At 34.8% G+C, this 24113-nt stretch overlaps 2 protein-coding genes across 2 annotated transcripts in view; one reads left to right on the top strand and one right to left on the bottom strand.

Moving 5' to 3' along the window:
• The first annotated feature begins 2919 nt into the window (after positions 1 to 2919).
• Positions 2920 to 24105, top strand: ALKAL2 (ALK and LTK ligand 2). The gene is made up of 6 exons (XM_051976024.1): positions 2920 to 3391; positions 5324 to 5672; positions 7731 to 7784; positions 7870 to 7950; positions 12695 to 12760; positions 17681 to 24105. The coding sequence occupies exons 2-5, from the start codon at positions 5414 to 5416 to the stop codon at positions 12757 to 12759; spliced, it is 459 nt and encodes a 152-aa protein (XP_051831984.1). The 5' UTR covers positions 2920 to 3391; positions 5324 to 5413; the 3' UTR covers position 12760; positions 17681 to 24105.
• Positions 21295 to 24113, bottom strand: part of ACP1 (acid phosphatase 1) — a 31458-nt gene continuing 28639 nt past the window's right edge. Inside the window, exon 7 of the transcript XR_007950431.1 lies at positions 21295 to 21488. The gene's annotated coding sequence lies outside the window, so the exon portion shown is untranslated. The remainder of the gene's footprint in view (positions 21489 to 24113) is intronic.

Raw genomic sequence — 24113 nt, 5'->3', positions numbered from 1 at the left:
GGAGGGAGGGGAAAAATCAGAACAGAAGTGAATGCAAAGGATAATGTTGTAAAAAATTACCCTGGCATGAGTTCTATCAATAAAAAGTTATTTAAAAAAATAAAATAAAATAAAATGACTGACAAGAGCTTCTTGGCTAATGTTAGTTTGGGGGGAGAAATGTGTACATTGTGCAGAGAAGGTTGGTCACTGGTATAGTTTTAAGAAGCTTACTATTTAGTTTTGTAAAGCACTCTGGCAAAAAAAAATGAAAGGATTAATAAAAATTAATTGAAATTTGAGGCAGTGCAATAAGTAGCTTGTCAATTAAAAGCTAGATTCTCTTCTGATCCTCAGTGTGCTCAAATATTTCCTTGTCAAAATAAGTCTCACACATTCATTATGGATGTGAAAGCTAAGTTACACACAGAATGAGGACAATGAATGTAAAGATCTAAGTTTAAAGAGTGGAAATGAAGACAGCAGTTTCCCCAATACTTTGACTTCCACTTCAGACAAGAACACAGGGCAATTAAAGGCTGAATGAAACAAGATGGTTGTTGTCGCTAGGGGTCACTGTCATCCCTGTCTGACAAATGGGAAGGGCTTACCGTTTTATATTTTGATTTTTAAGGTTTTTTTTTTTTTTTAATATATTACAGAGGAAGGAAGCAATGAAGGAGGAAAAGTATCTAATGTGTCTTTTTTCCAGCTCAAATCATATTTACTTATTTACATTTTCACTTTTTTTTTTTTTCTGAATGACTTTTTTTTTTTTTTTTTAAGCTTTAATGTTTCATTTATATGGTCTGGAAAATATTTTCAGTGTTGAATCTCACTATTTGCTTTTAAAGGGAGTGGATTATACACACACACACACACACACACACACACACCAAATAAAGCTAAAGTGAAGATACATTTCAATATTTTATTCCCTAGACACACACACACACACACACACACACACACACACCCCACACACACACACACACATCTTCAACCTTATTGACTTTTGTGACAGCCTCAGTTCCTGGTGAAGGCTTTTAATTCTTGCCAGTGCCCTCCCTTTCTGGTACTGTACTTACAACACCTATCCCAATTAGATTCTCTGACTTGGAGAACTTCCAGCCTTTGCCCAGAAAGCTCCAATAAAATAGGAAACTGCTCAATTGATTGAGATTTCACTTTACAAGAAAATAAATTTGAGGCAAATGCCAGATTCTCAAAAATATGTCAAGTTCAAATAATCACCAGCTTTCTTTCCATTTCAAGGCATTCACTAGGCACTTGACCAGTGTCCCTCAGGAGTTTCTTTTGGAAAAGTATGTCTTTTAGGACTTTTATCAGGAACCCAGAAATAGGGAAGAGGATCATTACTGAGAGTCAATTTGATTAGAGGGTTCAGCAAAGGAATTGAAACTAAAAAAGGCAGGGCAGGGCAGGGTGACAGGGAAAGGAAGTTATAAGAAGTAAGGCTCTGGGTGGGGAGTACAATGAGGGTGCTTTTGATTCTGTTTATAGATAATCATTTGGAAGAGTCCTTAGAAATCATCATGCCCAGTTTTCTTATTTTACAAGCAGGGAAATTAAGGCTTAGGGAGGAAAAATAACTAGCCTAAAGTAATACTGCTAGTAAATAGTTGGTTTGGACTTGGAATCCAGGTCTCCTGCTACCTAGTCCAGTGCCTAAAACTCAATAGGTGTTTTGTTTTGTTTTGTTTTTTCAAAACTATAATATTTATTTGTGTTTCCTTCAAAACAATTTTTCTGTTCTTTTCTTTTTATTAAATAAAAGAGTTACTATGATCTTTTTTTAAATTTTTTTAATAGGTGTTTAATAAATGCTTGTTGAATGGTCTTTCCACGTTTTTTACAGTGATACCTTTTTCCACGAATAAGACTCTGATGAAAACTCTCTTACATTCCCCCTTTGCACAAAATGAGTAGATTCAGTGAATGGGGGAATTAACTGTGAAATAATAATTCACCTTTACATTGTTATTTAATAATTGTAAAGTTCGTCCCTCACAACACTCTTGTGTAAAGAAGTTAGTACAATGATCTCTTAGACACAAAACTGAGGCACAGAGAAAAATAGTTTGCTCAGGGTTACACAACTAGAAAGGAACTAAGGCAGGATTGCAATGTCTGACTCTAAAACCACTGCTCTCCACTAAAAACTATTTGCTTGTCACCCAGTAAATTTTCAGCAATGGTTGGGAATAGATACTTGAATGAATATCTCTGCACTCCTTTGTTATCTTTATCCTCACGTTTATATTTTCACTCTGGGCATTACCCCACACTCTTCTCAGCACAATTCAGTTTCAGTCCTAATATAATTGTTTAATCTATTCACACCTCTTCAGTCTCTGTCAGCTCTTGTCAGGTAGTTAAGAGTTGAAAAGCCGAAATGAGTCTTGAAAAGCTGACAAACTAGGGATTTGGTCACTTACTAAAGCTGCTTTTGGTCTTCTAAAGAGCAAGTCCCCTGAGTCCCACCTCACCCTCCTAAATAGAGAAATTTTAATCGACTTATTAAACGTGGAAGTAATCGATGAGCTCTTTATTTAATAGCCCTAAGATCCACATTTAGACATAAACAGATCCAGGTTCCTGGTAAACACTCTTCTCATCTTATTACAGTGACAGGAAAGCAGTGACATAGTCGAGAGAAAAAGAGAGGGAGAGAGAGGAAGAGAGGGAGGGAGGGAGGCAGGGAGAGAGAGAGAGAGAGAGAGAGAGAGAGAGAGAGAGAGAGAGAGGAGAGAGAGAGAGAGAGAGAGAGAGAGAGACAGGGAGAGAGAAAGGAGAGAGGAAGAGAGAGAGGAAGAGAGGAAGGGAGGGAGGGAGAGAGAGAGACAGAGAGAGAGAGAGAGAGAGAGAGGAGAGAGAGAGAGAGAGAGAGAGAGAGAGAGAGAGAGAGAGAGAGAGATGGAAGGGGGAGTTGGAGATCTGACGGAAGATACACAAAGGGGGATGAATATTTCAGAGGCTTCTTAACGCGTTTCTAATTAAAGACTTAGGCTTTTTAACCCACTTGGGACTTGAGCCTTACGTCTGCAGGAGGAAGAATAAGAAGTGGCTGAGACCCTGCCAAAAGGATCTAAGGGGAAAAACTTCAGGCAACAACACTCCCAAGGTTGCCAAGTGGACTTTTATTGTTTTCCACCCACTTTCAAGTCGATAATATCAGCCTGAACGCAGGCACCTCATGCACATCCTATAGCCTATATAAGCAGAGACGGCACCGAAGCTGGAATGGAGTAGTTTGAGAATCCGGCGCGTGCACAGGGGGGGCCACCGGGAAAGTTTGGCTGCCGGTACTTGGTCTGCTTTTGTCCTGTCTCGCTAGAACAGAATACAGTGGTCCGGTTTCCTGCAGCGACTCTCTGGGAAGAAGAGGCAGGTAACAAACACACCAGGTCTCAGCTAGAACTCCCCTCTGCTTTGGCAGAGTTCCGATTCCCAAGAAACCAACCGTTTTTCCGGGGAGCAAGCGATCATTGGCAAAGTGTCTTTTTTAGGCTCCCCCTCACCCTTCATACCCTCTACCACTCTAGGGTGTGGATTATAGCATAGGAGAGAACCTGGGGGATCAAAGTGGGTGCGCGATCGCAACTCCAAGGCACAGGCATGTGGATGCTTGATGGAAGTGCCCAAAGCCAGACTTTGGGAAGCGGGTGGGGATAAAATATCCTTTCACCCCCCACCCTTTTCCGTCGCTTCTCCCACCTTCTCAGCCTCTTCTACCATCTTTTCCTTTTATCTGTGCTTGTCTTCACCATCAACACCAGCACCCCCTCCCCTTCAGCATCAGTTGGTGGCTCCGGAGCTGAACACTGTAGCTCTAGTCACTGTGGCGGCATCAGCCTACTGAGGCGGAGTTTTCCTGTCAGCCCCGGCTACCATGGGTGCTTGGGGTGGGCACAGATTCGGTTTTGTTTCACCCACTTTCCTGGTTTTTCAAACGAGATCGATGTCTTCACTCCCCCATTCAAATTTAGCTGATCTAGTATCTAGTACTGGGCACCAGGGAGCACTGGAGACGGATAGTCAGTTGCGCGTAGGGAGCAATCTCAGCCCCAAGAGCGTGACCTAACTAGGAAAAATGTTGATTTGGCGGCATGTTCCGCGACTTTCAGGTACTGGGAGAAAGGCTACTTTGTTCAAAACTACCTGTATTGGTCTGCTTTGGCACAGGGAGCTGGGGAGTGGAAGCCGACGTTACTTTGTGCTCAGAATGGGAAGTCATGCCAGGTATATACACGTTATTTATAGAACTCCATATAAACTATCCGTAGACACCTGAGAAAGGTAGATTGGCGTGGAATAGAGAGGAGCATTGAAGTTCGAATTATGATTCTGGTATTTATTGTGTGACTATGTGCATGGCACCTAGCCAACGCTGTTCTCTCTAACTAAGGCTGGCATAATAATACAATTTCAATTCACGGTGTTCTCAGAAAGCTCTTTGTAAATCTTGATATGATACAGACGTGTGTCAGAATTTAGGATGAAGAAGCTACTAGTAAGAATCCTGCGTTTTACTGACAAAATTGAAATTTTGCTGAGGAAATTAAGGCCAAGAGATATGAAAGTAATTGAGCGTTCAGGCGTTTGAAGAGGCTACCCAGGTCCAATTAGTGTGGAGGAAAAAGTGATGTTCAACAACAGATGTTTTATAGGACAGAGAGACAGAGGGATAGAGATTTCCAGGAGAAATTAAAAAGCTATGCTATTTATAACACTGATTTGTTGGGGTCTGATCAATACTAATATCTGATCAATTTTCCCAACTCTGCCTCCCAGAAAAGGCTGCCAAGTTGGGAGTCTTGTCTAGAAGACACCGGTAGCCTTCTAGGGAACTCAGGGTGTGTGTGTGTGTGTGTGTGTGTGTGTGTGTGTGTGTGTGTGTGTGTGTGTGTGTGTGTGTATGCGCTGGTTCACTGCTAGTCTTTAAAGGATGCCCTTCCCTTTTTCCCCCTCCCAATGACTAGAGAGAATGTGGCTCCCTCTACTCCGAGCATTCTTAGTGCCTGAGACCACTTTTCAGAGTGTGGTTCCCTCCCCGTTAAAGTGGTACTGGATTCTGGAAAAGTGCAGCTCCTAGTTAGTCGAGCCCCCAGATCCCCGCTGAAGCTCGGAAACGAGTGACTGCTTTCCCCACTAGGTGAACAGATTTTATCTGATCCCTAAGAGGAAAGTGGAAGGGGGAGTAAATAAACAAACTAGGTCATTTGCACCATCCTCCAACCCTCCCCCCATCTTTCCGTAGCATTTTTTTGCCCCTCACTCTTTTATTTGTCCCCACCCAATGACTTTCTTCCTTTTCTTTCAGTGAAATAGAAGTCCTGAGAAGGTGGAGGATTTCTTTCCTGATTGACTGCTTGCTTAACGCACCTCCTTTCCCATCTTTGTGCTGATTGAAATGAGTGGACTGAAGTGTCCTGTTGTTCTGGGGCTGGCACTGTTATTATTGACAGTGGGACCTTGCCAAGGGAGGACTGAACCTCGAGAACTCAAGGACAGGCAGACTCTCTTAAACTTAATCATGGAGATCATCCAGGAACTTAAAAAATACCATTCGGGGGAGGACAACAGATTGCAATTTTTTAGCAAGCATGACTATACTTTGGGCAGGAGAGAAATCACTGACTATGGAGTTTATCCTGATGAACAAAGAGTTGGTAAGTCAGCCTCTCCATTTATAATTACTATATACATATATAAGCATCCCCAATAAGTTTTCTCCTTAAGGGGGGGAAAAAAAGATTGAGCTTTGTAGGGCAGAATATGGCAAGATTATATTTGTAAAATTTCATTTTGATAAATTTGTCAACTTTTTTTGTTTTTAAATTTCTAAGTACCCAAATAGAGTCAATTTACCCACCCACCGCCACCACCCACAACTCTATTTCTTCATTTGCTTGGAAGCTTTACTGTTGAATTGTAAAGTTCAGTGTTTTGACTTTTTTTTCTTCCTTCTTCTTCTTCTTCTTTTTTTTTTTTAAATCCCTTCTGTTTATTGAACCAGAGAGAAGCATAATTCTTGGAGAGAGCAACCTTTAAAAATAAGTTTAGTAGAAAACAGTTACAGGTAGTGATAATTTCCTCACTTCCCTGCAAGTTATCAGCATCATTAATTTCTGGCCTGAATTGCTACTTCTGCCTTTAGTTATAATGGGCATCTTTCTAGAAAGGCAGCTGCCACTAAGAAGAAAATGTAGAGTTCTCTTCATGGCACTCTCCAGAGAGTCTATCCCATGGGAGAATCTCTGAGGAAAGTATATAAGCTTTTAATGTTCTTTATGACACAATTAGGTCAAATATGATAAGGTCAATTTTAGACTCACTAAAGTTAGGAATAAATGAAGACTGACACCAGAGAGAGTTCTAAGCTCAAAAGCCAATAGGATTCAGATAGAAATACTGTCTCCTTTGATGGAATGAGGCAGGAACTGAACAGCACTTGTGGCAGAAGAAATAAAGTGTAACAAAAAACATGCAATCATCACTAAGTTAGCAGTGTAGAGCCAATAAATGAAAAAGATTCAAGTTGACCAAATAAATAGAACACAAACAAAGCTTGGGAATTAGGCTGGATATCAATAAGGTAGTTTTTCTTTTACCATCTGTTGAAGACCAAATGCAAGCAAATAAAATAAATACAGGAGTGTAAGGAATAATGCAACTGGCAGTTTTGTTTCCTGGGAATCTCATCTTCTGAATCAAATTACACTTCCATTTATTCATATCAGACAACAGATATCTTTGAGCACATTTGGGTCTTTTACTAAATGGACTATTCATAGATAACAAAAATGGCAACTAGGTAGTTAAGTGTAGAGAATATCTGAGTTCAAATCTAGCTTCAGATACTTATTAGCTGTGGGATCATGAGGAAATCACTTAACTATTATCTGACCCAATTTCCTCATCTGTAAAACAGGGATAATGATAGTATTTAACTCCTAGGATTATTATGAGGATAAGATGAAAATTTCCATACAGTGCTATGCAAATCTTCAAACACTATATAATTATTACTATTGTTATTAGTGTTATTCCCAGGTTTTGCTTCTGCCTTAATTACTATAATTACTGTTATAATTACCTTGGAGCCACAGATTTAAGGATTCACAGGGACCAGCTAGACCATTGAATACACTCTCTTCATTTTGATGATGAGGAAACTAAGGCATAGAAAAGTTAAGTGATTTGTGATCACCAGTTAGTGTCTTGAGAATGTGTTTTAATCTAAGTCATCCTGACTACAAATTTGGTGGTCCCTTTCCTACAGTATGCTTCCTTGTGTAGGGTGCATAGAAAGACAAAGTTTACTTTCCAGTTTTTAGTTTGAGGGAAGTATCCATACCAAGATCTAACTGCCTAAAAAATAGAGCTAGTCAATCCTATTTATAGAAGAGCAAACATTAGCTACAAACTTTTCTTATACTGTGGCTTCTTGACATCCACCTTTAATCTAGTGTTTTGGACCACACCACCACATGGGTGATTGAGGCTGCTTAAAAACAAATCTGTGCACTAGATTGGTCTTAATGTTTTTTAACAACTTGCATACATTAAGGAAGGCTACAGTCTTTTTTTTTTTTAAATTATTTAAACATTAAAAAAACTAATGAAGATGTATAAATTTGCCTACTTTTAAGAAATCTTAGCAACTTAAATCTGAAACAAATGCTACTCTTAGATAATAGGCTAATGATTTTCATCTTCTCAAACAGAAATAGTTCCTCGAGATTTGCGGATGAAAGACAAGTTTTTAAAACATCTTACAGGTGAGTTTTAATTGAATTTCTTCTACCCATTGAGTGGAATTGTTGTCTGAACAGTAGTAGATGATCTTCTATTTCTCTCTTCCAGGTCCTCTATATTTTAGCCCCAAATGCAGCAAACACTTCCATAGGCTTTATCACAACACTAGGGACTGCACCATTCCAGCATGTAAGTATCATGATGCTATTTACATAGAGACATATATAATATAAAGATTAGATCTATGAAATGGAGTACATTTTTTGACTGAAATGTACCTGTGTTTCTTCATTTTTACTGTGAAATGTTGCTTTGTTGTGATAGAATTGGACGTATCAGAATATGACATTGATAAAGATAGTTAAATATTGGAGCAAGTAATAGTTTATATAGAAATTGACATTTGGAAAAATCTATGGGCAGCATTTAGGAATGGGATGAATCTTTGATTCATTATCCATTTGTTTATGAATACTGGCCTCTTGCCTATATTTGTATCTGCTTGAATACGAAAACCAAACAAACGTGAAGAATGAATTACTGAAGTGGTGGCTGCCAAGAGCTGGACTCTAGGGTGTAAATACCAGAGTAACTGAACTGAACCATTCCATTTGAACCTTGCAATGGCCACCCTCACTGCCTGGTCCAGGAACTTCTCCCAGAATTAGTCAGACCCCTGCTTCCTAGAACCTTTATGCTTTTTGGAATTCTTGATTTCCTGCTTGCCTTCAACCCTAGGTCACTCTCTTCTTTGGTCCAATTCTAAACTGCATCTCGATCCTATTGGTTCCTTTTCATTGCTTAAGTACATAAACATCTCTGTCTCATGAACTTTCTCCTGAGATTTCTTTATACATTCCCTTCTTTATTCTCACCCCAAACTTTTCTAGTTTGCCATATTTTAGCAAATCAATTTCCTTTTCTTGAGTCAAAATATCACATTAAGATTATTAGTATTTACAGTCAATGGTGCATAAAACCTGCTGAAAAGTATAGAATGGGAGGAAAAATATTGGTTCTGGAGTAAAAGGCTTGAGTTTCAATCCTACCTATGACTGCTTTAACTACCTGTGTAACACTACTTGTATAACTTTGGCCAAACAGATGACTTCAGCTTTCTAATCACCTCATATGAAAAATAGGAGAGATATGAAGGATGAATAGGGGAAGATTGGACATGTAAGAGCTATTTCAATTCTAGACTTATGTCTACAATCCTATGAAGGAAGGAACAACATTTAAGGTAGAGGGAATCTAAATACAATCACAAATGTAAACACTAGAGTATTAAACACCTTTCTGTTTTCAGAGAAAGTGGTCAGCTGAGTAGACTACTACCCTGGAGGTAATCTTAGCAATATTTCTGCCAAAACAGCCAGCTCATGAAAAGTAAAAGCATTTATTTTGCACAGCATATATAACACTTATAAAACAATTCAGGATGCTTGTCCAAGTGGCCAAAATAAGATATACTGTAGGAATACTTGTCTCCTGGCATAATTTTTCTTTATTCACATTGGCACCTTCTACTTTGGCCATCCCACTCTTGTTATTTATATTAGTAAAATAATAATAAAACAATAATAATAATGTAGTACTTATCATGTGCCAGGCAGTGCTGAACACTTTACAATTATTATCTCATATAATCCTCAGAACAAGCCTAGAAAATAGGTACTTTTATTATCCCCATTTCATACATGTAAGAAATGAGGCAAACAGGGATTAACTTGCCCAGAGTTACAAGCTAGTTAAGTTTATGAGGCCAGATATGACCTTGGGGCTTTTTAGCCCTATCCACTACACTACCCATCGTCTTCCAAAGCAGTGTGAAGTCATGGATAGAAAGCCAGTTTTGGAATGAGGAAAAACTAAGCTCAAGACCTACCTCTTGAAAAGATACATACTAATTTTGTGAATTTTAAGCAAATCACTTCACCTTCAGTGTTCCAGGCAGCTCTGTAAGGCCTTATATCAGAAATTGCTAATATGTATTATTAGGGTATACTCCCTACCCCTAATGAAATCAAAGTTCTAGAACACAAGCCGAAAAATACATTATGTGAAAAGTACCTAGCAATCATTAGTTTGTAAAATGTTCCAGCTGGGATAAAACTTAAAAAGAGATCATCTATTCAACCACTTTATTTCCCACAGAAGGAAACAGACCCAGAAAGGTAACCAATTTGCCTACAGTCCCAGAACTGGTTAAAGGTAAAGCTAAGACCAGAATCGAGATCTACAAATTTCCAATCCAATAGGCTATCTCCAAAACCATGATGTTCCCATTTTGCTCGTAATACAGTTATCAGGATGCAAAAATCTTTAGGCAGAGTATGGTAGTGATCAGGTTGGAATAAGAATTTAACTGATGTGAAATACAATACTAGCTGATTTATAAAAGGAGGCACATTTCAATGAACTTCGATCCTGTCTCCCCTTCTTCGCTTCTTGGAACCATCTTATTGTAGGCTGATCTTGGGGATTTAATATGTTCTTAAAGGCAAAGTGGGATGCTAAATTCTACTATACATTTATATCACCAGAATTTGGAGCTTGAAATTTTCATGCAATTATTAGCTGAGTCATATTACAGTGATTATTCATCATAACAAAATCTCCCATTATATATACAGTGACTAGACTCTATTAAACTTTTATTGAGTAAGCAAGGTCCTCTTGATGATGTGAATTACATGAAATGATTGGATTTCTCAATGTATGAACATCAGCTCACAGCTGGTTGGCACATAACCTTATGATCAACACTCCTGCCTCCTATACATGAGGGAAGTGAAAGGTAAACAAAGACTGTCTTCCTCCAATTTTACTGTAAAATTTCAGACCCCTTGGTCATAAACACACATAGTGAACCAAAAGCCTTAGTGATAAGCTTTAACATGTATAGGTTTTTTTTTTTTTTTTTAATATTGTAGCCTTTATCAATTATTCTTCCACAATTATTAGGTCTTCATAACAAGCCTGAATTAGTAATAATATCACACATTTCTAATCTTTTAGATTAGATCACACAATAATTATTCACAACTCAGTGAGAAAGGGAGAGAAGTATTATTCTCATTACAAATGAGGAAATTGAGCCTAGAGAAGTGACTTATTCAGGGTCACATAAGTAAGTGATGAAGCCAGGATTAGAAACGCTCTCCCTCTCTCCCTCTCTCTTCTCTTCTCTTCTCTTCTCTTCTCTTCTCTTCTCTTCTCTCTCTCTCACACACACACACACATATAGCTTTTCATTTTTCAAAACACATGCAAAGATAGTTTTCAACATTCACCTTTGCAAAACCTTATATTTTAAGTTTCTTCTCCCACCCTCCCCACCTATCCCCTCCCTGAGAAAGCAAGTAACCCAATATAGGAAATTACACTCTTGCAGGCCCAAATGGATAGAAGCACAACTATATTCTGCCATCATTCAATCAATTAATGCACTTTTATTAAACACTATGATCAAGCATTCTGCTAGACACTGGGGATACAAATAAAAAGCATAATAGTTTCTGCTCTCAGGGAATTTACATTATAAGGATATACATATGTTCACAGTTAAATATGGATATATACACATGTATATATACACATGTATATATACATACACACGTATAACAAACATATTCATATGTAAGTATATAAAAGTACAAATTCAAGAGAAATTGTGCAACCATTAAGAACTAAAGTTAAAAGTGACTTCGAACATTTATTCCAGCCCCAGCTCTATCATTTTATAGGCATAAAACCTTGAGAAGTAAGGAAGTAAAGAGCTTTTTTCAAGGCCAAACACAAAGTTAGTGCCAAACTTAAGACCAAAACTGGTCTCCTGATGATGAGTTTAATGTTCTTTCTATTACAACTCTTCTTGATAGCCACAGCTCATCTAAGGGAACTGACCAGTGGCATGTGGATAAACTAGCTCTTCTTAGAAGCAACCTTGGGTACAAAAGATCTGTTAAAACTGCCAGATAAAACAAAAATTTAAGCTGCTAGAAGTGTCACTCAAGAAATACTGATATTTCACCCCTGAGCCACTGAGAAATGGAAAATAAGAAATGATCCAATATCACTATAACATATGGCATTTCCAAAGACAGTTTAAAGTAACATGCAAGATAAAATCATCAAGTATTTGTGAGGAATATGTGATTCTTAGAAGATAATGGAAGGAAAGTTTAAATGAAAATCCTGGTTTTGACATTTAAAAGTTGTATGATCCTGGCATAGTCATAGAGCCTCCAACTGGTTTCAAATTTGTAATGTTCATACACTCACTCAATAAATATTAAATGCACAAAATGAAAGTAATCATAATTGCCCAATCAACACAAGACTATTGTGAGGAAAGCACTCTGTAAATCTTAAAACACCAGAGAAATACGAATGAGACCTAATAAAGATAAAATTATTTTAAAATTTTTCATTAGTAAGGCAAGTACCTTATTTCTGGAGCCTAAAGCATGAAAAAATTTGAGACATTAAAAAACACTATTCATAATCATTATCATTTGTCTTGAAATAAGGCTAATTTAGTACTTGATAGAAATAAAATTATTTCTCAATAGATAAAATCAAAGAATGTGATACAGTATAGAATCTAGATCATCTGAGAAATAGAGAGACAGACAGACAGAATGAACAGCTTGGCATAGATTTTTTTGCCCTTGCTTCAAACTATGTCATTTCTTCACTTCTGCCAGTGAGGCAGAAGCCCCTCAAGTACTATCAATTATTAAATAAACAACTTAGCACCCATGACTGAAGATGATAGTATATCCTTGTTGTTCCTGGAGAAATTATACTTTAAAGACAGATACTACAGTTATTATATAAATGTGCTAGAAAACATTTTATCAAGACAATTCATGTCTCGGAGCCATACTCTACTAATAGACCCATTTATGATTTATTTTCACTGTAGACTATAAAAGATGTGCCAGGCTTCTTACTCGATTAGCTGTCAGTCCGGTGTGCATGGAAGGATAAGGTAAGTACTCTGACAGGATAACAACACTGGACTGCATACCAAAGCTGTGAATCCTATCTTTGGGACATGAAAAATTCATGGGAATGTGAAAACAATCATTCTTAGTTGGCTCCTTTTCAATAAGGTTGATGGAAATACCTTAATCTTTTCAAATATTGGTCATAAATACAAGACACCCCCTATTGGTCCACATTATAAAGACCCCCCAGGAAGCTGCTATGAATTATTCATAGGACAATTCATTTGGCACAGAAGATGTATTAATATAAAACAAAGCCTATTAGCTGCGTAATTTCAGCAGTTGACTTAGTGTATAATTGAGGGTAATGCTGATTACATATTTGTGTTCAAAACTTGGTGCCTATTCACTTCCAAGCTCTTATTCATTTATTTGTATACATGAATGAGCATATGAATAACTGTACCATGAAAGCATGATAAAAGGAACTGGCAAATGAATTCTACCAATATCCTCTTTTTTAGTGCAGCTATCATATTTTTAATTTACTAAGAGTCAAGACTGTGCTTTCCCAAGTTTCTGAGGAGGCAACTAGTCTTTGCTTAACCTGTAATAGCAATTATAAAATTGGAATTTTGATGTGTTTTTAATCAAGTTACAGTTGTATGCCTTGAGAACATTTAAAAAATTTTACACTGATCTCTTAAAAACAACATATGCAATGACCCACTAATTCTTCCTAATTTTCCTGTACATCAAATGCACTGGAAATTTATCTTTGAAATTTTTATATATTTTTAAATTTATCACAGAAATAAATATTAGAATAGTAAGAGTCCATTTAGGCAGCTAAGTGTTAGGTTAGAGCAGGGGTCCTCAAACTACAGCCCGCGCCAGATACAGCAGCTGAGGACGTTTATCCCCTTCACCCAGGGCTATGAAGTTTCTTTATTTAAAGGCCCACAAAACATAAGTTTTTGTTTTTACTATAGTCCAGCCCTCCAACAGTCTGAGGGACAGTGAACTGGCCCCCTATTTAAAAAGTTTGAGGACCTCTGGGTTAGAGCATTGCCTTGAAGCCAGGAAGACCCAACTCCAAACACCTTAAACACCTGCTAGTTACTACCTAACCTGTTTGCTTCACTGGATCACCTACAAAACAAAACAGTGATCCACTAGAGAAGGAAATATGAAACCACTTTCGGATTTCTGCCAAGAAAACTCTATGGACAAGATAGTCCATGGGGTCAGTCAGACATTGCTAAATGATTTTAAACCACAAAGAGCCTGACAGTTATTGTCATTTCACTTTACTAAAGAGAAATGGAATTCAGAGGAGGCGAAATCATTTGCATAAAGTCACAAAATCCCTTGTTGCAGAACAGGGACCCACCTCTTACTTCAGTGTTATTTTCATAGATACACATATTAGAGCTGCATGAAATCTATAATTTAGCCTAACCTCAACTGACAGATAAAGATATCAAGGATCAAGATTTCCTGACTCCTATCCAGGATTCTTTCCACTATACCATGTAGCTTTCTTAAATGCAGATTAAAGCAAATTACTTAAATTTCATTCAAGGCTTTGTCTTTCCAACTTCAGAAACGATCAATGCATTTGTGCCTAGGAGAAACTGCTGCTATCCCGTTCTCTCTCTCTCTCTCTCTCTCTCTCTCTCTCTCTCTCTCTCTCTCTATATATATATATATATATATATATATATATATACACACACACACGCACACACACACACACATATACATACATACATACATAAATCAGGAGAGGGTAGAAAAGTGATTCCTTGCAATTTTATGTTTACTGATTTCTCACTAGTAGCTTATTATATATAATTCCTTACGCGAGGCAATGGGGAGAACCCAGAGAAATTAAAAAAAAAAAAAAAGATCCTTTCCCTCCAACATTCTACAATTTTTCTAGAAATAATGGTTATTTATATAGCATTTTAAGATTTGTTAAATGCTTTATGCAATCATTTGATCATCACTGGTCCTTTCTAGCTAGGGATGATCAAGGAAGGATTCATTGGTGGAAATGACAGTTGATCTAGTCCTAAAAAAATGTATAAGCCATCTAATGACATTTTCCTAAGTGTTACTGAGTAGATTTTTAAATAACTTATGCTTTTGGAGATGAACAAAGAAGCCTCACATAGTAAAAAGTAATTTTCACCTATGATCCACAAACCTATAATCATTGAAGTGGACATTTTTCTTCACTTAATTGCACTTAACTAGTATATAATTAGAGGGATTGAAGGAGATAATGCTATTACCTATAGATATTTTTTATATTAGTACAGAGGTATTTAAAACTGCTTAACTGGAATAAATATAGTATTTGAAAAGCTAGAGAGTCAAAAGTTTCAACCTGCTATCATACCTTGCTATGATCTCAGAAAAGTAAATGTTTTATCATATGATCAATGGGAGTTAATGTTGTTTTTCTTTGACAAGAGTGCTACATGGTGCAGGAAAATGTTTCTAATTATTTAGAATGGGATGAAAATTATAAGAAAAATAGTATTTCACCAAGTAGTTTGTAAGGGGAAAACAGTATCAGTAATCAGTATTATCGATACTTTTTAGAGGGGGTTCTCTTTTGTGACAATTATAGATGGATTCAAAAGCTTCTCTTTAGAAATCAGGGTCTAGGATCAATTGGATTCAGAAAATTCATAAACCTTTCATCTGGAAAGGATTTAAGAGATCATATATCTGAAGCCCTGAAAAATTAAATCACTTGATCTCAAGATTACAGTTAGGAAGAGGCAAGGCTAGGATTACATGTTCATTAAATGTGTTCATCTGATTAAGATTTCCATCGATTCTACTTCAATCTTTCTGATATTCATGGCCCTTCTTTCCACACTCAACAATTTTGAACTCTCAAAATTTCCTTGCTTGCCTGGAACTTTCATTTTTCCATTCCACCAAAAAAATTCTCTGATCTCTGGGTTTCACTGTGCACAACAATTTGTGTTTGGGATATTGTGTTTGTAGTTAAGTCAGAAAAAAATATATCTATATTTCCAACATATCCATCTATTCATCCAATTAATTGATGAAAAATCTGTTTACATCAAATATGATATCAAGTGGACTTTAAGATTGCTGTGTAGCTACATGAAGTCAGGTTGATATAATGAATATAGATCCAATACTATATAATAACACAAACAGACAAATATGTTGGCTTTCTTTTCATTTCAAATTGTTGTTAAACTCTAACCCTGTGCTTTAAGTGGTTATTTTTTTTAAATGAGAAATTGATTGAGTAGATAGCTGAATTTGGATTTTTGGTGTTTGTTGGTTTTTGTTTTTGTTGGTGGTGGTGGTGGTTTATTTGTTTTTAATATCTGGGCACAATTTTTTGGCAAGAAACTCTTAGTAGTAAACCACAATGATCAAATTATGATTCAAATTTAAAACTAATAGGTTTTATAAAATTAAATAGTCAAATGTTACTAATTTGAATTACCTGGAAGAGGTCAATATAAATTAATGAAAAGTTTAAATTATTGAGTATTGGTAAGAAACAGTTTCCTTTCTTTCATTTACATATAGCAATTCCAACTTGTTATTTTTCAGTAATTCATTATTATCTAAGATAATAACTTATGCAATATGAGGGCCCCTTTTAGTGCCTGAAAACCTTTTTTTTTAATCTTGAAATATTCCCTCTACCCACTTTATGTTGCACCACTGAAAGGAAAAAGTTTAATCTCCTAATTGAATGACAACATAAGTCATTTTAACTATTATAGGCCTCAATTTGTTCATCTGTAGATTTAGGAGATTAAACTGGATGCTCTCTAAGGTCCTTTTCTAATCGTTCAAAAAATTTATTTATCAAATTGTTTTAATTATTAGATTGCTTACCAAATTGTTCACTCATAGATAAACATGGGAAAAGTGCTATATTTGGAGTCAGAGGACTTGGTTTCGAATTTTGGCACAGAAATGACCTTCAAAAACAAGCAACCCTTTGGGACTTAATGTTTCCTTCCCATTGCTTTGAAATTACCAAAAAAAAAAAAAAAAAATCAATCAATGAAACCTGATTTAATGACTTATTTATGTAGCAAAATAAATACCTAAACAATAGGTATCAAACACATAACAGTAAATATTCTAGTGCTCCTGAACTAAACAAAAATAAAAAACTTAAAAAAAAATGGGGAAATATTTTTAAAAATAAATAAAATACAATAGAATACAGATAATGTTATGAAGTGATTTTCTACATCAATATGTCCTATAAAGTGGCTCCCATTTCTATTTGCATTTGACATCACTGATCAAGACTCATGACCCAGTGTTTACCACACAGCATGAAATATAGTAGACACATAATACATGTTTGTTAAGTGATTATAAAATTAGAGTTGGCAGGATCTTTAGTGATCATTTGGTCCAACTCCTTCACTTTGCAGATGAACAAACTGAGGTCCAAAGAAGTTAAGTGATTTACTTGTCACTCATACCAAGAGTTAACAGCAGAGTCTGAATTTAAACCTGCATCTTCTGACTCCCAAATTAAATGTTCTACTGTAATATTTTGCTATTCAAAGGTATTATTATTCTTCAAATTGAATTTAGTTAAGGATTCAATTACTTTTATTTAAAATTATTTAAAAGCATTTTTCTTAAAATCTATTTTTCACTAATTTCTCTGAAAAAAGAATATAGGAAAAAGTTTTTAGTAGCACCCAAAGTTATTTTCCTAAAAGAAAGTGGTAAAATATTTTTAGTTACTGTCACAATATGAATTCTACTAAACATTTCTAAGAAATCTTGGAGGAATACATTGAAATATAACTGTACAGTCTACTTGAAATATATTCACATATATGTACATATATATGCATAGATGCAAACATAGCTTCATGAAACACAGAAAATATGCAATGAAATATATTTTTCTATTCTTATAGGAAGCAGAGCCATAAAGCAGCAGAATGTCAAGAACCATGAGAAGTGCCTTGGAACCTAACAGGGAAATCTAACTTCATACCTTTATAAACATATTCCATTGTGAACAAGAGATTTATTTTTGCAAACTGACAGACTCTTCCATAATTCCTTCAACTTGTGTTTTGAATATTGTCAATACTGTTATATCTACCAGTTCTACTTAATATTTTCTTTTAAAAGAATAATAGTAACACTCCACTTTCTACATATAGTCCTTCTAAATAATGAATATAGGGTTTGCCCAAAAGAATAACATTTTCTTTATTGAGGACATTTCAAGGAGCATTCTTTTGAAATATAAGAGTTTACACAATAATCTGTTACAATAATATATGGTGAGGTTTCATGACAATTTAACATTTTGCTAATTCTCCTAAAACCTAATTTAAAATTGCATGAAAAATACAAAAGTAAACTAAAAAAATTCTTTTGGAGGCAAGTGGAGTATGAATTTGTATGTGGGAAGGAAATTACAATCTAAGCTAATTCTTCTTTTTTTTTTTTTTGTATAATACCTGTATAAAACATTCCAGCTAATGTGCAATATGTAAATAATGTAAATAAGCATAAGTAATAAATGAAATGTTTGGTATAGTATGCTGTCCTTATTATGAGTTCTTTTCTTTTCAGCTTCCTTGTGCTCAATATAGTGAATTCAAGAATTTTACCATCAAATAATCTTAATGATAATAACTATAGCACTGATTAAGTAAAAAATAGAAAAAAAGGAAATAATTTCTAAGAATCTTTAACTACAAGTAACAAAATTAACAAATGGAATTCTTAGTTTCCCAGTAAAGAAAAATAAATTATTTAATAGAGGATATGAATGAGATTAATACAGTAGCAAATATGGCAAGTGCTATAGTATTTACCACTCTTCACAGATGATTTATCAGTCCTCAAAAGAGTATAAACAACCTCTGAGACCATCAATTTTAATACATCCATCTAAACCTTTTCAAATGATGAGAATAAATTCTCTTCCCAAAGGTTTCTGCAAAATTCAAGTTGTGCCATGTCAACATGCAAAAACCAATATGAAGAAAGTCAGTCAGCTGTAAGATTCAAGAGGAAAGAAAGGTCAGTAACGCAATACAATTTCAGAGAGGAGGGAAAGTTCTGAGGTCATCAATCCCAACCCCGTTTAATTTACAGATAAAGAGACTTAGCTAAGTCATAATATGAGTCATTTCAAAGTTAAGACTTAAATCCAGTTCCCCTGGCTAGAATTTGAAGCTTTTAAAGTGTTTGAAATTGGATTTAAACATAAACTTCTTGACTCCATTCCAGCATTCTATTTACTATGCCACTTAGCTGAACCTAAAAAAAAATACATTTATTTGTGAGTACGAATAAACCAAATAAAAAACCAAATCCTAGGAACCTTGTTTAAGAAACGATCTATATGTATCCATCTATGGCAGGGGATGACAATGTACTCCAATTTATAGCTTTAAACTTTATCATATTAAATTTATGATTTTAATAACCTAACCAAAACAGATAAGTTTGCCTAAGAATGGTTCTATAGGATCTACTTTCTACATCTAGATGGGGAGACCATTTTTCTGCCAAGGGCCATTTGAATATTTATAACATCATTCATAGGCCATACAAAACTAACAACTTATAGAATTCAAGCGGTGGGAGGTAGTTCTATTTAGCTTTCAGCTCAAACCTTATATTCATTATTTATGAATGTAGTTAATTATATAGGCCTTATCCTGCTCACAAGCCAGAAATTCCCCATCCCTGTTCTACATCTATGACAATAGAATAACATTTTGAATTTACACTTTACTACCCATGTGGGAACTGTCCTTAAGAAAACTGTCCAGAAGAATATTTATACCTAAAAAAATACATATCAAGGAAAGCAATAATGAAGCAAGAGTTTCAAAAATAAACTTTCAAAGCATTTTTAAGTGGGGAAAATGTCCAAAGAATGAAAAAAAAAATCAACTAATAATTTGTAATTATCAATCTACATGCCTATTTTACCATTCCTTTAAACAGCCTAATAAAAACAACCTGGGTAATCCAGTTAAAAATGAAAAGGGGATGGGATGGAACCAAGATGGTGGAAAATAGGAGGAAACTCAGCATAACTCTCTCAAATCTTCCATCCAAGCAACTTTAAAATAAGACCTCAAATCAAATTCTGGAGTGAGAGCCAACAGAAGGGTAGATGAGACATTTTTCCATCCCAGAAGGTTGACAGGAGAGATCACAGAGAGCACTAAGCACTGGCAGCTGGATGAGAGCAAAGTTCTTTACTGGGTAAAGACCAGAGCACAGTCAAGGAGAACGATTAATATATTTCTTGTTAAATCAAACCTCTTTTAAAGAAATGAAACTATAGACTCCCATTACCAGCTCTGATAATAGAAACACAAAACTTGAAACTTGGAAAGTGATACTTCTAGTCCAGGAGCAGATTGAACTTTAACAATGTTAAGAAATAGTCTGGGAAAATGAGCAAAAATAATGACAACAACAATAAAAGTATTTGATCATAAAAAGTTACTAAGATAGAATCAGGAAAGACTAAAAAAAAGTAGAACTAGGAAGAATCAAAATACAAATTTAGAAATAATAGAAAAGTAGAAACAGAAAAAATCTAAATACAAATTTAGAAGACACTGATGTCAACAGCCACCAGCAATACAAAGAAATATATGAATTGAACATGTCTAACAAGAATTCCTGGAATTGATCAAAAAGCATCAGCAAGCACTATCTGTAACAGGAATAAGGTAGAAGTCTTTCAAATATTATCAGGGGGTGAAGCAATGATGTTCAATATATTACTACTGTTCAATATTGAATTAGAAATGCTAACTATAGCTTTAAGACAAGAAAAAGAAACTGAAGGAATTATAACTAACAATGAGGAAACAAAACTTTCACCCTTTTCAGATGAAATAATGGTGTACTTAGAGAACCCTAGAGAATCAATTGAAAATGAGTTGAAACAATTTTTTCTATAATCATATGAAAAACTGCTCTTAATCACTACTTATTAGAGAAATGCAAATCAAAACAATTCTGAGGAGGTACCACCTTACACCTCTCAGATTGGCTAAGATGACACAAAAATATAATGATAAATGTTGGAGGGGATGTGGGTAAACTGAGATACTAATACACTGCTGGTAGAGTTGTAAAATGATCCAATCATCCTAGAGAACAATCTGGAACTATCCCCAAAGGGCTAAAAACTCTGCATACTCTTTGACCCAGCAGTATTGGGTCTGCATCTTAAGAAAATTATAAGAGGAAAAAGATGCCACACATGCAAAAATGTTTGTAGAAGAACTTTTTATGGTGGCAAAGAACTGGAAAATAAGTAGTTGCCCATCAATTGGGGAATAGCTGAATAAGCTATGGTATATGAAAGTAATGGAATATTATTGTTCGATAAAAAATGACTAAGCCAATTTTAGAAAGGCCTGGAAAGATTTATACAAACTGATGCTGAGTGAAACAAGCAGAACTAGGAATACATTTTACACAGTAACAAAAATGTGCTATAGTCAACTATGAAAGACTTGAGTCTTCTCAGTGGTTCGGTGATCCAAGGCAACTCCAATAGACTCTGGAAAGAAAATGCCATCTGCATCCAGAGAGAGAACTATGGAAACTGAATGTAAATCAATACATACTATATTTACTTTTTTTTTTCCCTTTTCTTCTGTGTTTTTTTTTCTCTCTTGATTTTTCCCTTTTCTTCTGTTTTCCTTCCAACATGATTCATAAAGAAATCTGTATTTAAAAAAATTAATTTCCATGTATAACCAGAAAAAAAATTTAAAAATATAAATGAGTCATTCCTCAACTGAAAAATAATTACTGTACTGTTGGTAGAGATATGAACTGAGCCAAGCATTCTGGAAAGTAATTTGAAACTCTGCCTCAAGATCTCTAAAACGATGCACATCCTTTGACTAATCAGTACTGTCCCCAGGTCTATATTCCAAAGAAATCAAAGAAAAAGGAAAAGGACCTATATATACACAAAAATATTTTTAGCACCCCTTTTTGCAAGGGCAAAGAATTGGAAATTGAGGGGATAGCCCACCAAATGTGGACTTGAAGAACAAATTATAATAATATGATTGTAATGGAAAAATACTGTTGTGCTATAAGAAATAAGGAACAGGATGCTTTCCCAAAAAACCTTGGAAGACTTAAATGAATTAGAACAAAATGAAGTGAGCAGAACAAGAGAGGACTGTATATAGTAATAGCAATATTGTATGATACTCAACTGTAAATGATTTCACTATCCTGAGCAATACAACTAAGATAATTCTTTAAGAACTTAATGAAAAATACTATTTACCCCCCAAAAACAAACTGATAGACTGTGAATTAAGATTAAAGAAGATTAAAGTGTGTGTGTGTGTGTGTGTGTGTGTGTGTGTATTTACTTTCTTTTGCTTGCCTTTTTTTAAACATGAATCAAAAACTCAATTTTTTTTTTCCAAATGAATCTAAAAATAAATAACAAAAAGAAAATGAGAAGGGAATTTCAGATCTTTTTTCAATGTATCAATTATGATTTTTTTCTTCTTTATCTTTAAAAAACTATAACTTATATTGGAAAACTCAGAGGGAATGAGGGAGAGATACTTGGACAAACTTGGTGATATAAGACTTCAATAAAAATCTGTTTAAGGGTTTTCACAAATGATTCTATATAGCACATTTTCAATCAAGATCTCTTCAAATTTCCCCATAAATATAAAAATCATATAAGTAAATAATGATCAGTCATTCTCTATTAATATTTAATAAAGGAATAAAATAGGGAGACATAGAGTCAACAGTGATGCTCAGTTACTATTAAGGAGATCTTACAGAAAGTCCACAGGGGGGAAAAAAAAATTTTCTTAACAATAATGAGGTTCTCTACCTGACTGTAAATGATATTAAGTAATTATATGGATTCCTGGAAGTCCATAAGAACTGCTCAATGTCATCCACAAGTGAACAAAGAACATATATTGCTAGGTAATATATGCAGTTAGACATCAGACTAAATTATTATATCAATACTCAAGAGTTTAAATAGTTGGTGAAGGTGTATAATGATCTGGGTTTATAATTTAATATGAAAAGAAAAAAGTTTCGATTTGGGAACTGAACAACACTTTTTAGCAATCCCAAGACATATCTTTATGATTTTTTCATTAAGATAATCTAAATAATGTCTCATTGTAGCACATCAGGGAACACGATAATTTTAAAATAAAGGCTACAGATTGATCAAACAGTAGTGAAAAGAAATATAGTAGCTATGAGTAGGGTTACAGAGATAAGAAGGTCAGATCTAAAGAAAGAGAAAGAAAAGAAACCAGAATCAATAAGGAAGGACAACATAGCTCTCCTAATCCCTTTCATACTCCAGTGAGAATTACTGTCACACATGGACAAGACATCAGCAGCACTTGTGGGTTTTATTATCCCTGCTCCTTTGTTTAATCCTTTTTTTCTTCTCATTAGCTAGTTTCAGAAAATTACTTTTTGTCATCTCAAATGAAAACCATCTTAACCTCGTCCTTTAAAAGTGAGAGACTTTCAGAGACTTCTTCAACTATGTGAAAGTAATTTGTTTATATTTTTATTCCCTAGTTTCAGAGGTCACTACATATATACATTACAATTCACATCAACAAAATTTTCTTAAAATCACTGTTACATTTTTTTCCATTTCTTCAGCAACATAAAAAGTTAGGGATAAGACCTGCATCTCAAGATCCTTTTGTAAATTTTTATTTATTTTTAAAACAATTAAGTTTTGTGAAGCATCCAAATGAATTTAAAAGTGCAATGCCTTCAATGTGATATTATATACATTATACAAATTTATTGAATACTGATTAAAGAAAATCTACTAAGATACTCCAAATTTCTCTTAAGTACTATATTTTAACTATATTGTGTTGTTATTATAATTATTGCTCCTTTTGATCCTAATTATTCAGTTTATTTCATTATTCATGCCTGTGTATAGTTGAAGTTTCAGATAATGTTGAAAGCAAAATAACTCATCTCAAATTGATAATATAAGCATCCACATGACATAAAACATAATGTTGTTGTTCTTCATTTTCTAGAAACCAAAAATTTGAGGAAAACAATGGAAGTCAAAGAAAAAATAAAATGACTTTTCTTTAAAATAAAGTTCTTATATACATGGCGTCCCAAAAGATTTAATGACTTAAAACTGTATTATCACTTTTGGGATACCCTGTAAAAAGATCAGCAGACTAATCAAATCTTAGAGATTACATAATAATTTCCTCTTATTCCCTCACCTTAAAGTGTAATTGTATAAAATTCACATTACAAATTCCCATGTTTATTTTAATAGACAGCCAAAAA

Source organism: Antechinus flavipes, chromosome 2 (genome assembly GCF_016432865.1).
Source record: "Antechinus flavipes isolate AdamAnt ecotype Samford, QLD, Australia chromosome 2, AdamAnt_v2, whole genome shotgun sequence".
In the NCBI taxonomy this organism is placed as follows: Eukaryota; Metazoa; Chordata; class Mammalia; order Dasyuromorphia; family Dasyuridae; genus Antechinus; species Antechinus flavipes.
Note: the sequence above shows the minus strand (reverse complement) of the source record. Positions and strands in the feature narration are given on the sequence as shown.

Bases quoted from the DNA above. Each gene is read 5' to 3' on its own strand.
- ALKAL2 (XM_051976024.1), top strand. From the start codon at position 5,414: ATGAGTGGACTGAAGTGTCCTGTTGTTCTGGGGCTGGCACTGTTATTA. The intron at 5,673-7,730 runs GTAAGTCAGCCT...CTTCTCAAACAG, and splicing joins TCCTGATGAACAAAGAGTTG to AAATAGTTCCTCGAGATTTG. The intron at 7,951-12,694 runs GTAAGTATCATG...TTTTCACTGTAG, and splicing joins GGACTGCACCATTCCAGCAT to ACTATAAAAGATGTGCCAGG.